This window comes from Nelusetta ayraudi, unplaced genomic scaffold (genome assembly GCF_046127955.1).
Source record: "Nelusetta ayraudi isolate G7.1 ecotype Tasmania unplaced genomic scaffold, CSIRO-AGI_Nayr_v1 ptg000255l, whole genome shotgun sequence".
Taxonomy (NCBI): domain Eukaryota; kingdom Metazoa; phylum Chordata; class Actinopteri; order Tetraodontiformes; family Monacanthidae; genus Nelusetta; species Nelusetta ayraudi.
This window is the reverse complement of record NW_027466304.1, coordinates 98,220-112,500: the sequence shown is the minus strand read 5'-3', so window position 1 is coordinate 112,500 and position 14,281 is coordinate 98,220. Positions and strand designations below refer to the sequence as shown.

Below are 14,281 nucleotides of genomic sequence, written 5' to 3'. Positions count from 1 at the left end.
GCAAGTAAGATTAATGGCCTAATTGCCTGTTTTTATTTAAACATGTCAGCGATGATCTTTCCCATTCTGCACGCTGGCACGGTTTGCGAGTTTTGATTTCTCAGCCGCCGTGCTTGAGAAATACTCCCAGCAGTTTTGTCTCCGCTGCACAGTTTTTCCTGTGGGGTCGCAAACTGAAAATCCCAAGCATTCTGCCAATCAATCAGGAAGCACTTTTTTGCTGAGGGAAAACTTGTGTTGAAAGTGCTGGGTTCTGTGCTTTCACACATAGTTTGTAAACAGACCCTTTGTGATGTCACCAAGGGATCTGACACGTCTCACAGGTCAGTGACAACACTTGCAGGTAGGTCTTCTCCCTAAGGACTGCCTCGTTTTTGTCCCACTCAAAGAGATATTCAACGCTACAACAAAGCAGTTTGGTATTAACGGGAAGCTAAAAGCAACGTATTTTGGCTGGAGGCCGCAAACAGAGGGCTAAACCTTTTTAATTTATTTTTTTTTATTTAAATGTATTTATTTATTTTGGCCATTATTGACCGTGTCAGTATGCTCCACGAGCATCGTGGCCCCGCACTGACAGACAAAGATCGGGAAAATGCGTCTAGCGTGGGAGCTTGGAAAGTGATTTCACAGCAGGTGGCGCACTGACGGACTCACACTGTACGCACATTCAGGGCCCCCAGGATTGCCTGCCTTAGGCTCTAAAGCTAAGGGTCGTGGTGAGTATGTTTTCACTGCAGTCGTCTCCCTCCTCCCCATTAAAAAAAGTGCAGCCCTCATCCCTGATTGGAGCCTTTCCACCCAGCTGGCTAAGAGAAGCTAACAGCACTGACGCTAACCGCTAAACCTTCAGCTCCGGCTCTGTGGAGCCTCACGTCTCCTGGTCCGGTTTCCTGGCTTGTCTTCCTTTTGTTTCCTTTTCAGCGGATTGTAACACTTGGACCCGCATTGCACCAAACATGACAAAAATATAACGGCCGAATCCTCTGTGGCAAAGTGTTACCATCACATTTAAAACGCAGTGGACGCTAACACAGTTTCACACTTTGGGCGAGACGTTAGCCACCTGCTAGGAGTGGGAAGAGGACACTTATTATTTCTAATCTTCAATCAAGTGTTGTTGAGTTTTCTGGGGGAACAAAAAAAAAAAAAAAAAGGATTAAAGTGCTGGGTTGGAATCACTGTCATTTCTTTAAGAGAAAGAAAATGTAATTCTTTAGACACTGGAAGCGTTGTGAAGGCTCCTAATTGCACCCTGTTGCCCTTTCTGCAGGCGACGAGCTCGCAAAACCCAGAGTTCCAGCGTCATACGAGTGAGTAAATTGTGCATTTTCTTTTTAAATTTGCTGCTGCTGCCGCCGCCGCCGCTGTTGGTGTTGTTGGTCTTGTCCGCTTGACTGGCCCTCTGACTGTGGTCTCCCCTCTGCAGTCTGTCCAACAACGACCTCCTCTCTCTGGACCCGTACAGCCCCAATCTGGCCGCAGCTCCGGCTTTCGCTGCCTCGTCATCGGCGGGTAAATCGACTAAAGTCTCGTTTTGTTTCCATTACTGGTCACGTGACTTTGTCTGCGTTTTATTTATTTATTTTCACAACAAAAACAAAAACGTGCTGGGGTAATTCCGTGGTAAACTTTCCCTGCCTGAAACTTGTACAGTTGAATGAGTTTTGTCTGACTTTAGGTTTTCTCTCTGGACACGTTGCTAACAGACGACCGGCTGACAACACCCCCACCCCTGGCAAACACATGCTCACATGTTTTAGCTTTCACCTGTAATGTTGCGAATGCATTGTGCATTTATTTTTATGACTGTAAAATCTGTTTGCAATAACACAAAGTTTAAAAAAACAAAACAAAACAAACGAAACTTAATTTCAGGCTGAACCGAGGAAGGAACAAGGACTCCTAATGTGTCGCGGCTCCGATTCGCTACGTTCAACACGACAACGAGCATTCAGTTCTCTACTCACCCCTTCCAGCCCGTCGTCTCGCCCGCTTTGTGTCTCTGCACTCGTCTCTGTCTCTCTTTCTCTGAGCCGCTCGGTCGGGAGTCTTTGCGCTCGGCCCCAGATGGGGGAACTGACCCCGCAGGTCAGCAGACCTCGGATCTGATTGTGGCGAATTGAAAATGCCGGATGTTACTTCTTCTTCTTCTTCTTCTTCTTCTTCTTCTTCTTCTTCTTCTTCTTCTTTTTTTAAATTTGTGCAATCAGCCAATTATTTTATTTTCCTCACTCCAAACTTTCTCTCCAAAGTTCATGGCTTGTTGGATATTGGGAAAGTCTTGGTTCTACTTGCGAGTATTGAAACACATCCAGGTGAAGTGTTGTCACTTTCCACAAAGTTTTGTTTTTCTTTCCTTTTAAGGGTTTGAAAGAAATGAGGCAGACTTTAGCGATTCCCAGGGCCCCGCGTCGCATGACACCGCTGTTTAACCGCAGTGACATTAGCGCTGAACCGTCGCCTAGGTTAAGCGTAATCCACAGTTAATTGGCACCTCCTCGAGGTCGGGGGAGGGGTCGGGGGGTGGGGGCGTGGGGGGGAGTTTGGCCGCGGAACCTGCTGGCACGTATGTTGTCAAACAGTGTCTCGTTACTGTCAGAGGTCTCGGCTTAAGAGTCAAAAGAGCATCGCCCGGTGCCCCGATCACGATATGCTGATGGGAATTACGACCTGTTAAATCTCCCTGTGTGTGTGTGTGTGTGTGTGTGTGTGTGTGTGTGTGTGTGTGTGTGTGTTGAGCGTGGCTGCATTAACAGCTCCAAAAGCACACATGACACATTAAACGGCTCTGTCCTGTGAGGAATTAAACAGATTATAGGCTCCCAAAAATAAAGCGACGATAGTTAAATGAGATTTTCTTTTCACTTGTTTCACATTTTCTGTGTGTCTGTGTGTGTATACATATATATATATATACATATATATATATATACGTGTGTATTTTGCATAGCATTTTATTGTATATTTTTTATTTTATTTTGTTACTTTGTGCTCACCCTGCCTCACAGTCGTCCTGCACTTTCACACTGTCATTTTTTTTCACCTTGATCTTTGTGTCGCACCTCTCTCGCTAGACCTTGCCTCTGTCTTCCTTTCACTCCCTTCACCTCCATCCCCTCTGCCGAATGACGCGCACGTCTCTCTGCCAGAGACTCCAGGTAAAACGCGCTTTGAATTTGAAAGGGAGCCGAAGATAGAAATCATTTATTCCGGTTTTCTGTCACGTTTCTTTGTCTTCTATTTGTGTATATATGTATTTTGACATGTGCATATATATATATATATGTGTGTATGTATATGTATGTATATATATATATATAATGGCAAGTTGTTTTTTTGGGGGGGGGCGGGGGGGGATTAGTGATCTTTTCATTACGGGTTACCTTCACTGCCCCCTTGTGAATCACGTCGCCCTCTTCAGCCGAGGCGGTGCGACCGCAGCAGCAGCAGCAGCAGCCGCCACCGCCCACCCCCCCCCCGGCCGAGCGCCAGCCGTCCAAAGACGCCTCGTCCTTCTCCTCGTGCGCGTCCTCCCCCTGGGACTCGCCCGACGACCCCTTCCAGGCGCTGCAGCCGGCGCCGGCCAGGGCCCAGAGCGCCCCGCTCACCCTGCCCAGCCAACCGCTCCGGGCCGCCGGGAGCCAGAGCGCCGCCGCCAGCCCTCCGAGGAGCGCCGACGCCTTCGCCACCGCCACCACCGCGTCCTGGTCGCAGAGCCAGTGGATCGCCTTCAGCGACCGCCTCGGACCCCCTCGCCGCCCGGCCGCAGGGTCCAAGGAGGTCCAGAAGCCCCCGGCCGCCTCCGGGAGGCCGGCTCGGTTTCAGTCGGACGACTCTGGCGGCGGCTCGGAGGACAGCGCCACCTGTCTCCCCGACCTCTTCACTGCTTTCCCAGACAGAGCGTCTCAACCGGGTCATATTTTCAGTGGTAAAAATCCTGCGATGCCTGACGTGTGGAATTGGGTGGCTTTACTTTTATTACTTTATCATTTTTTATTATTTGAATTGTGACCTTTGTTTCTCACACCCTGCATCTGCTGTTGTATTCTCAGTGACTCATGTCTGGTTCTGGAATATATGCTTGGATTTTATTCACTGCCTGTTTCGCCTCTTTCTTTTTTGCGCATATTTATTTATTTATTTATTTATTTGCAGGAATTTGGATTCATTGTTTGCATTAGTTTTATGGTTTTGCTGCTTGTGAACACGTTTTTGTTTGTTTTTCTCACTCGTGTTTTCGATTGTTGACGTCTTGCTGCACGAACACCAGGCGAAAACCTTCCCGTGGCTCTCATCCTGCTAACCGGCCAAAACAGATTGAAGCCTTTTCTCTCAAGTTTACCTCCTGAATCCGTCTGCTGAGGAGCCCTGAGAAAACATTTTTCAAACGCACGTCTAAATTTAACAATCAAAATCTTTTCTGACGTTTCTGTCAAATGAGATTTGTTCAACCAGCATGGGGCTTCCAGTCGGTGCCAGGGGGTAACGCTGGTAGTAGCTTCTTCCTCTGTGGTTGGTTGAGAGCAGCTCTGAGCGCTACCTCCGGCTGCTTCATTTGGAACAGAAGCCCATGGTTTCATTCCACCGACCACAAAGTGTTTTCTGTTGGAGGTTGGCAAGATGAATGAGCAAAGATTTTAGATTGGAAACGGATTTCCCAGCCGCCTCTGACCCGTGAACCCATCTGTGTGTGTGTGTGTGTGTGTGTGTGTGTGTGTGTGTGTGTGTGTGTGTGTGTGTGTGTGTGTGTGTGTGTGTGTGTAGTGCCAGCACCAAACAGACCTACAACCCCGTTGACAGCCGGAGCCCTGGTGCCCCCGCCGCGACCCTCCTCCAGGCCCAAACTGCCCACTGGGAAACTCACAGGGATCAATGAGATTGTGCGTCGCTAACTCACTCTGTGTGTGTGTGTGTGTGTGTGTGTGTGTGTGTCTGTGTGTGTACACATTGCTTGCTGGATTGGTTGTAACTCTCTCCTCCCCTCTCTCTCCTGTGTGGATGATGAATCTCTCTGCCCAGGTGCGGCCGTTCAGCCCGCCCAAAACGGCCAACGCCAGCCCGCCGCCCGCGGCGCCGCTCGCCAGGGCGGAGAGCTCGTCCTCGCTGTCCTCCAACGCCTCCCTCAGCGCCGGGAACACGCCCACCGTCGGTACGTCTCTTCCTCCTTTTTGCTATCAATAGACACCCCCCCCCCCCCCCTTCCTTCCCCTAACACCCCCAACTATATAGGCTGCGTTCAGACTGCAGGCGAATCTGATTCAAATCCGATTCCTTCTCAAATGGGACCTGGCTCCGTTCAGACTGGGCCACATCATTGACCCATCTGACAGGTTGCTGTATGGAGCCAGCTCCCTACACTCTGATGAGCCAATGAGTGTCCTCCTCTGTCCAGGGACCGCTGTTTTCTACTTCCTCTGTCTGCTCCATTACGTCACAGCTCTGCACCTGGAATGGTGCCCTCTGGTGTGGCGCGTTGGCTCTTGCGTTGCGTAGAGTGACGCCGCGGACGGTCAAAACCCATCGGTGTGTTTGGAGCCGTTCACACTGACACGCGTCTGTCTCAATGCGATTTGAAAGTGGTTTCAAGTGGCTTTGCAAAAATCGGATTCGATGTGGTTTGTGACTGTTCAGACTACAAAAGAGCCATCCGGTTTCAATCTGGATTGGCCTGAAAATCGGATTTTGGCTGGCAGTCTGAACGCGGCTTTGTTCCCCTGTTCCTCAGCTCTTCCGCGACCTTTCCCCCCCCCCCAACGGTTTCCCATCCTTCCTTTCCTTCTCTCCTTCCCTCCTTCCTCCCTTCACTCCTCTCCTCTCCCTCGCAGGAGCCGAGCACGCCCTTGCTCCCTTCCTCTCCTCCCCAGAGCCAGAGCTGCTCTCCCTCTCTCCTTTCTTTCTGCTCAGCCAAAGTGAGTGCACCTTGTTTTTTCCAGACTCTCCGTTTCCCCTCCAGACACATCACTCTGCTCTCCCTTCCTTCACCTCGCCGCCGCCGCATCCGAGTCATGGCCCTCATTTGCCACCATCGCACGTGTGCTTTTCAGCTGTTGTCTCCCATCGCCTCACCTCATCTTTGTGCTCTCTGGCTTTTTGTTTTGTGTTGAAATCGAAAGAGGACGAAGGGTTCTTAGCGAAGCTGCCTACCTTTGAGAAGCGCTGTGAAACACCGGCAGGTACTTTTGAGACGGAACCTCCTCCGCGTTTAACCCACATTAACCAACCGGCCCGGCCCGATACGCCGGACAGACAACTGGACTTCTTGCTTTGCAGTGTTTGAATTCTCTTCATGTTTTTGTTGTCGTTCAGATCCTAACACGTGCACCGAATGATCTTCTTGCTTTTTAGTGACCTCATTAACATGCTGTCAAATGTTGTCAGATTGGCAGATTCAACATTCCCTGACTAACCTGTAAACCCAGACATCTGTTTCTTAAAGGGCCCATATTATAGTTTCTTTCTTTCTTTTAATTCCCTCTGCAGCGAAGTAGCATCAGAGCAAGTGTCTTCGATCGAACTCTGCAGATCTCCACAAAACTACATATTTAAGAGGACATTCACTCAACGGCTAAAGAAGGTTTAACAAATACCTGTTTTGCTGTGTTATCACTAATGTGTGACATCACAAAGGGCTAATTTCCAGATTTTCCAAGTCCGTCCGCCCATTCGTTCTTCCATTCTTTGAAACACACCATTAAACCAGTGGTCAATTGAATTTCACACCATATGGGACCTTTAATTATATTTATTTGGAAACTTACTGTGTTTCTTTTCTCTGCGTGAATCACTAACCTCTCTTTTTTTTTTGGGTTATCTAAAAACAAAAACAAAAAAATGCACTTGTGCACGATGGAATGTGCCCGGTCTCTGAGCTCCGGTCCCCGCTGCTCCGGCCGCGCAGCTGCGTCAACAACCCAAAACCTCGGACTGTGCCCCTCTTGTCGTTCTCAGGGACATCTCGCGGTCCGAGCCCTGTGACCCTGGCATCCCAAGATGCTTTGCCCATTGCCGTGGCCTTCACCGAGTCGGTTAATGCCTACTTCAAAGGAGCTGATCCCACAAAGTGAGTCTCACATGATGCCTTTGCCGCTCAAAGGTCCCGACGCTGATCGGCACGCACGCACACATTTGTCCATATTTGAACTCGAGCCTGCGATCACAACACGACGGCGGATCCCCGTCCTCACCTCTCCTCTCCTCGCCGTTGCAAGTGGAATGTTTTGCGTTAGCGTGACACCATTCTTTCAGAGTAGATAACCTCGGCGAGGTAGATTATAGTCTGGGGCAGAGAAAACATACTGGCTTTTATTGGCCAACTGCCGCTTAAATTGCTGCTGTGCGGAAGGCTTGTTTTTGCGGGGGATTACCAGATGGAACATTTCACAAGCAATGCTCCGTTTCAAGAGTAATGCAGGTTGAGGCCTGGGCTTCTTACCCCTGCAGTGTGGCCCGAACCGCAGTTGAAAGAAGACGGCGCTTTCCCCTCGAGCGAATGCCCAGATGTGTTAGAGAGGAACAGACACTGATGTTTCTGGAATCGAAAGCAACGTTTTGTGTTTTTTTTGTGTGTGTCACGGTTAAAGGAATATCTTCATTTGAAAAGCGGATCATTGACTATTATCCATTCTCTTAAAAAAAAATCCAGTCTGGCTTTGTTGTTTTTTTTCTGACTAGTATCAGAGTTCAGCGTGACATTAACTTCACCCTAAGTCGAAGTTTTAATGTGTTGAGCCTGGAAACACAAACGGGGAAAAAACACAGTTAGGCCCAGAGTTGAATCAATACCAAATGAGGTCAATCACAATATCTGCTAATAGATTGAAAATGTTCATTCTGTCTTCGATGGTAGATGTACTCTTGGTTTTCTTTTGTTTTCTCCCATACACATTGCTTTGTTGCAGGCTGCAAACAGCAGGCTAAATCTGCTGTTTCCTGAAAATCTACAGAGGGGTTTTTGGGATCATTAAATTTTCTAAAATAAAAAATAAAGGCTCTGAAATAAGTAGGTAAGAGTTTTTTTTTTAATGTAGCACCAATCATAGCAGGAATGCACAAAGTGCTTCACAGCAAATAATAACGATGAAATGCAGTCGAAATATCAAAGAAATAACAAACAATACAAGAGCAAACACATGGAGACAGGGGATACAGACAACAAGTTAAAACCCGGGCTAAAACCAGCTAGCAGGGGCCCGGAAGATTTCCACCGAGCTTTCTCAAAAATAGCTGAGACTGACCGTCGGCTCCGAGGCGTCCCGGCCGTCGGCCCCTCGACCGGCTCGTGACGCTAACCGTGGCCGTGCTCAACAGGTGCATCGTGAAGATCACGGGCGAGATGACCCTGTCGTTCCCCACGGGCATCATCAAGGTGTTCACCAACAACCCCTCCCCCGCCGTGCTCACCTTCAAGCTGAAGAACACCAGCAGGCTGGAGCAGATCCTGCCCAACCAGCAGCTCCTGTACAGGTGAGCCGCACCGAGGGTCCGGGGGGGGGGGGGGGGGGTATTTTCTCAGACGGATGGGACGGCGCTGTGTTGCTCACCTCTTCAGTAACGCGTCGCCACCGTCATTTGCTTCTAAAAAAAAAAAAAAACCAAAACCATTGCAGCCTTCCGTCTCTCCAAGCCCTGGGAGAAGAAGGGGAAGAAAAAAAAGGAAAGGTTTTCTGTTTTTAAGGCGTCTCGCTCCGCCTGCTCTCAGCCATCCACCACGACCACATCGCCGGGCTAATTGAATCAGGAGGAATTTGACGTTTGATTGGATGGAGAACGCTGTCGCTTTTTCCGAGCCGTTAAAACTTTTAACACACCAGCGCTGCTTTGCACCCCCCCCCACCCCTTTTTTCCGCAGCGACCCCTCCCAATGCGACTCAAATTCCAAGGACTTCTGGTTCAACATGCAAGCGCTGACGTCCTACCTCAGGAAGGCCTCCGATCAGAGTCCCTCGGCCTCCTACTATAACGTGGACATCCTTAAGTACCAGGTCAGCCGAGCCAAGACGCTAATCCACACAAACGTCTGCACGTCGGGAATGATGTCGGGGACGCACGTATATCTTCAGACTCCAGACGAGTCAGAGGGAGGAGATGGAGGGAGAGTACGGGGGGTGCCGGGAAAATATTTTTCAAAGTCAACGGGCTTCGCTTCGTAGAGCCAAGCGGGGATTCGCTCAAGTCTTAATTTGACGGCTTCGGATCTTTGGCTCAGTCCAGGCATTGTGCAAGTATCCGTGTTGAAATTCCACAGCGAGGTGAAACTTCATGGGTGAGACGGGCAGAAAAAGATTCATGTTATTTTACTACGTTTGAAAAAACAACAAAAAAACACAAAACAACAACAACTCCGAGCAGATGCAGAGGAAATGTTGATTTTGCTGGGTTTTTCCATGAAGCGTCTTCTTCCCTTTCTCCACACTCAGTTACTATTGACCTGTGTATGACTCCTGAATAGCATCTCTGTAACACTAACAGGTACACCCCCCCCCCCCCCCCCCTAATGATCTTCTCACCCAAAAAGGCTCCGAGGCAGTCTTTGCGTTGGCAATATATGCACTCTGGGTTTTTCTACAGTCTGACTGTGCCGGTGCGTTCAGGTGCAGTCTGACGGCATCCACTCCACCCCGCTCAACCTGACCGTGTACTGGAAGTGCACGGCGGGCACGGCGGACCTGCGGGTAGACTACCGCTACAACCCGGACTCCATGGACCACCCGGGGCCGCTCAGCAACGTGCAGATCTTGGTGCCCGTCGACGGCGGCGTCACCAGCATGCAGTCGCTGCCCAACTCGGTCTGGTGAGAGAAGCGCCGTTTGTTTGTTTGTTTGTTTGTTTGTTTGTGGCATTTCACTCAAGGCCTTCGCTCCAATGGCACGTGACTGTCGACTGTTACCAAAGTTAGCAAACAGGCTTTTACGTACCGGGCTCCCTCATCCTGAAAGCTTCTCCAGAGCAGCCTCGGTCTGCACAACCTTGCTACGCTCACTTCCTTTAAAGACAACAACAACAACAACAACAACAACTCTTATTTTAACCTATTTTACCGTGCTGTCTGGCTTGTCTTGCTTGCATTGTCTGTCTTGATGTTGCCTCTTTGAACTCATATTCCCTGCTGTGGTCTCGGCCAGGCTTCCCCTGAAAAGGAGGTTCTGTATCGCAGTGGGACCGACCCGGTTGAAGGAACATCTGCTACTATACTATCTGCTATAGAGAGCACAGTGAGCCCCGTGGTCTTTAGCCAGACACCTTGCCTTTGGGTTATGTTGACGTACAGATTCTGTTTCGTGGGAAGCGCTTTGTGACCGAGTGTCTGTGAGAGGCGCTCTACAAATAAACTTGACTTTACTCACAGTTAGCCCTGTGTTTGCAGCCTCCTGCAGTGCACGTTAACGAGGCGACCGTGAAATGACCTGAGTGGGCGGGACAAACACCTGACGTAGTGTCATCTCCCTTGAGCTGGCGATCTATCAGTGCCCTTTATGACATCATAAGGGGATTGCTATTCCAGCGCCGTGTGTTGGTAGCACCTTCCGTAAGGCTTGCGAGCAAGCTGCGGAGTTCCATGAGGGACTTTTTCCATTCCTCTGGATTTGACTGACACGTTATCGTTGGAAAATGAAAATATTACAAAAATAAAATGGGAGCTTTTGAACAGAATGGAACTGAAGTGATATTTCCTTCCTCCCCTTTCAGGAATGCGGAGCAAAACAAATGTCTGTGGAAGCTGAGCGACATCTCAGACAAGTCTGACAATGAAGGCGAGTCCTCTTCCTCCTCTCTGCTCCTCCTCCTCCCCCTTCTCCTCTTCCTGCTCTTCCTCCTCTTTCTCCTCTCTGCTCCTCCTCTCTGCTCCTCCTCCTCCTCCCCCTTCTTCTCCTCTTCCTCCTCCTCATCCTCTCTGCTTCTCCTCTTCCTCCTCTCCGCTCCTCCTCTTCCTCCTCTCTTCTCCTCCTCCTCCTTCTCTTCCTCTTCCTCTTCCTCCTCTCTGCTCCTCCCCCCTCCTCCTCCTCCTCCTCATCCTCTCTGCTCCTCCTCCTCCCCCTTCCTCCTCTTCCTCCTCCCCCTGCTCCTCCTCCTCCTCTTCCTCCCCCTCCTCGGCCTCCCCCTCCTCCTCCTCCCCCCCCCCCCCCCCCCCCCCCCCTCCACCCAGCAGCCACCCTGGAGGCCCTTCAAGAGAAAGGGGGCCCCGGTTTACTCGCCGACCACTGACTGTATTTGCGTTTGACCCCCAGGCGCCGGGTCCCTGAGGGCCAAGTTCGAGCTTTCCAAAGGCCCGTCCAGCCCCTCCACCCTGGCCGTGCAGTTCATGAACGAGGGCAGCACGCTGTCGGGGGTGGACATGGAGCTGCAGGGCAGCGGCTACCGGCTCTCGCTCAACAAGAAGCGGTTTGCAACAGGTACCAGGCGCGTTTCCGAAAGACCACCAGCCGCTGGTGGAAGGCCAACGCGCTCACGCTTCTCCCGTCTTTCTCTCCGCAGGGCGCTACATGGCAGACTGCTGAGGCGGCCGGTCACTCTGGAATTTAGAAACGGCAGAAATGTATCCCTCACTTGACAATGTTCCACATCGTCAACTTTGCTCGGATCACCTGAACACGTCCGAGCGCAGTCAGGCTTTTCTTTTTTTTCTTTTTTTTCCTCTCTCCCCCTTTTTTCTTTTGCCCGGGTGGCAAAAAAAAAAAATCTCACTACAATAAAACAGCACTGAGTATCGAACACTGTTATACTAAAAAAAAAAAAAAAAAAAAAAAAAAGATAATAAAAAGAAAAGAAAAGAAGAAGATGAGCTTTCAGGAAACGTGTAGATATGAAGTTTTAATGATGCTTTCTGATCAACTCACTTTTGTAAAGTAAAGAAACAATTTATGGATTAGTTCTGAATCTATATTGTATTTGAAATCAGAAAAAAAATGCACTAACAATCTTCCAGATGCTTCTCCCCCCCCCCACCCCACCCCCGCTGTCTCTCGCTTTTTCAGGAGCCTTTATGGAGTAAAAAAAAAATTGTTTTTGCATGAAAGAGAGGCGAGTTTCTGCATCCTCATTGTAAATATCAACGCTTAAAAAAAAAAAAAGAAAAAAAAAGAAATGCCCCTGTCCAGCTCTGACTCTCCTCTCAGGTCGGGTTTTCTCTGCTCATTTTCTCCTCTTCTCATTCTCATCACAATGTGCAATGAAGTAATGAAGGCAGTCTCTGGGTTTTTTTTCCTCCCCCCCCCCCATTCACACACACTTGTAGCACAGGCGCGACTTTTTGGGAATAACATTCAAGTGCTTTTAAATTCACGATAAAGCAAAAAAAAAAGCAAAAAAAAAGTCAACCTTCAGTGCCTCTGTCGTCTTCTACTGCACATCCGAAGGCAGCGATTTTTGGGTCTACAGATTAAAGTCACACTTTGTCAGTGGTTGAATGCACGCCAAGTGCATTTTGTTTTTAAACAATCGCCCCAATTGGGGTCTGTAATTAGTGTGGTATTTGTCCTTGTAAATGTGCCCTCATTCATAAATGGTGATTTTTTTTTTTTTTTTCAGCCTCATTTTTCCACCCTGAAGAAAAAGGAAAAAAAAACAATCTTGTTAAATTTGACTGTAACATTGTGTCAAATGTTGGATGCTTTAAAGAAAAAGGTGACGGGACCTCAACCCTCGAAATACCTTCTTGTCTCTTTTAAAACTGGCAGGGTTTTTTCTAAAAATCACTCTTGTGCCCTCCCATTGGAGAAACGTGCCTGAATATCAACTTTTCTCAAATCCGTTTTTTGTACATTACAGCACAGTTTGTGAGATTAGCACCAATCATGTGCCAGTTGTGTCTTTTACACCTTTATAGGGATGTTGAAGGGAGTTTTTTTTTTTTTTTTTTTTTGTCTGTTTTTTTTACGGCCCAAATGAGTTGAGCTCGGCCTCCTTCTGCAGCTAACCTTTGCGTGTGTGCAATGGATAGCCGCGAGCTACAACGGTAGCACAGCGCGGTCGCTAGCGTCAGTGGTGAAAATGCCACAGAGTCATCCCGTAGGACCGACTGTGAGCTGTTACTGTGACAGAGACTAAGCCCCGCCCCTCAACCGCTCTTGGATGGGGGCGGGGCTTCTCTTCTAACTCTACATAGCACAAGAGGATGTGATGGATAGATGGAAAGAAGGAAGGAAGGACTTAGGCATTGAATGTTGGGTTGTTGGATGCATGTATTGTCGGGTGAATGGTGGCTGCGTGGATTGCGGGATGGTTGTGCTGGATGGATGATTGGATCGCTGCATGATGGGATGGATGGATGGTAAACAACGCTCATGGTGCTTTGATCTCTAACTCGTGAAGGCTGCTGAAAATGTTGTGTGGGACATTTTTTCTTTTCTTTATTTTTTTCTCTGGTTGACCTTAGCCAAATAATTGTCCTAAAATTAAAAGTTTGGGCTCTGTATCTGTTGCTTGGAAGATGTCATTAAAATTTGATGAAAACTTTCAGGGGCAGGGGTTTTGTACACTGTGCATCTCTTGGCCAAAAGACCTCGTAGGTAAAATTGTAGCTACTAGCAGTTTCTTAACTGGCTTTTTTTTTTTTTTTTTTTTTTAAGAAACAAAAAACTGTGCCTAAAAACTTTTGTGATTTTAATGGCCCTCGTTTTTCAGGTGATTTGAACTCATGTCCTTAACTTGATTCTTGTAATGTCTATCCCTAAGGAATCGTTTATCTACCATATCTGTTCTGAATGGTAAGGCTTAATAATCTGACCTGGCATTTTTTTTATGACTTGTACAAAATTCTGATTTAAAACCCAAGCCTATGAAACATTAGCAGCATACATCCTTGTGAAGTAGACAGTGGACTCCTTGCTCACATTAAATGTCACTCAAAAAAAGTTTGAACTTGTTTGAGGGTAGGTAACACAAATGAGTTTACAGCGAATCCTGAAATTGTAGCACCAGATGTGTACAGTGTTTTCTCTGAATCATATCAGTGGTTTCCATCAGATGAGTTGACTGCATAAAGAAAGTGAAACAAGAAAAGCACACTAACTCTGTAATTTTACAGTCATGATGCAAGCTGGTTCTTGCCGTTCCTTCGAAAACGTTTCCGGTTAAGTTAAAACTCTCAATTTTCAGTCCCCTTTTTTTTAATTTTTTTTTTTTTTATCCCTTTTCTCTTTCTATGACGTATCAAGCTGATTCTACCAAGAACACCATTATGTGAATGATTCTCATGAATTGTACATTTTTACAATGATCTCAGCCACTTTTGTCTCTTATGATTTCTCATTGTGCCCTCATTAAATGTGTAATATATGAA

General features: G+C 48.1%; 1 protein-coding gene across 1 annotated transcript in view; it reads left to right on the top strand.

Annotated features, from left to right (window-relative positions):
• The window catches only part of fcho2 (FCH and mu domain containing endocytic adaptor 2), a 19,643-nt gene extending 6,087 nt beyond the window's left edge, over positions 1–13,556 (top strand). Inside the window, exons 8-23 of the mRNA XM_076016978.1 lie at positions 675–719; positions 1,274–1,313; positions 1,430–1,515; positions 3,078–3,161; positions 3,425–3,931; positions 4,768–4,883; positions 5,023–5,152; positions 5,829–5,912; positions 6,117–6,176; positions 6,952–7,063; positions 8,311–8,466; positions 8,852–8,984; positions 9,594–9,793; positions 10,690–10,754; positions 11,229–11,393; positions 11,476–13,556. Coding sequence (XP_075873093.1) covers positions 675–719; positions 1,274–1,313; positions 1,430–1,515; positions 3,078–3,161; positions 3,425–3,931; positions 4,768–4,883; positions 5,023–5,152; positions 5,829–5,912; positions 6,117–6,176; positions 6,952–7,063; positions 8,311–8,466; positions 8,852–8,984; positions 9,594–9,793; positions 10,690–10,754; positions 11,229–11,393; positions 11,476–11,498 — 2,006 coding nt within the window. The 3' untranslated portion in view covers positions 11,499–13,556. The remainder of the gene's footprint in view (positions 1–674; positions 720–1,273; positions 1,314–1,429; positions 1,516–3,077; positions 3,162–3,424; positions 3,932–4,767; positions 4,884–5,022; positions 5,153–5,828; positions 5,913–6,116; positions 6,177–6,951; positions 7,064–8,310; positions 8,467–8,851; positions 8,985–9,593; positions 9,794–10,689; positions 10,755–11,228; positions 11,394–11,475) is intronic.
• The last annotated feature ends 725 nt before the right edge of the window (positions 13,557–14,281 follow it).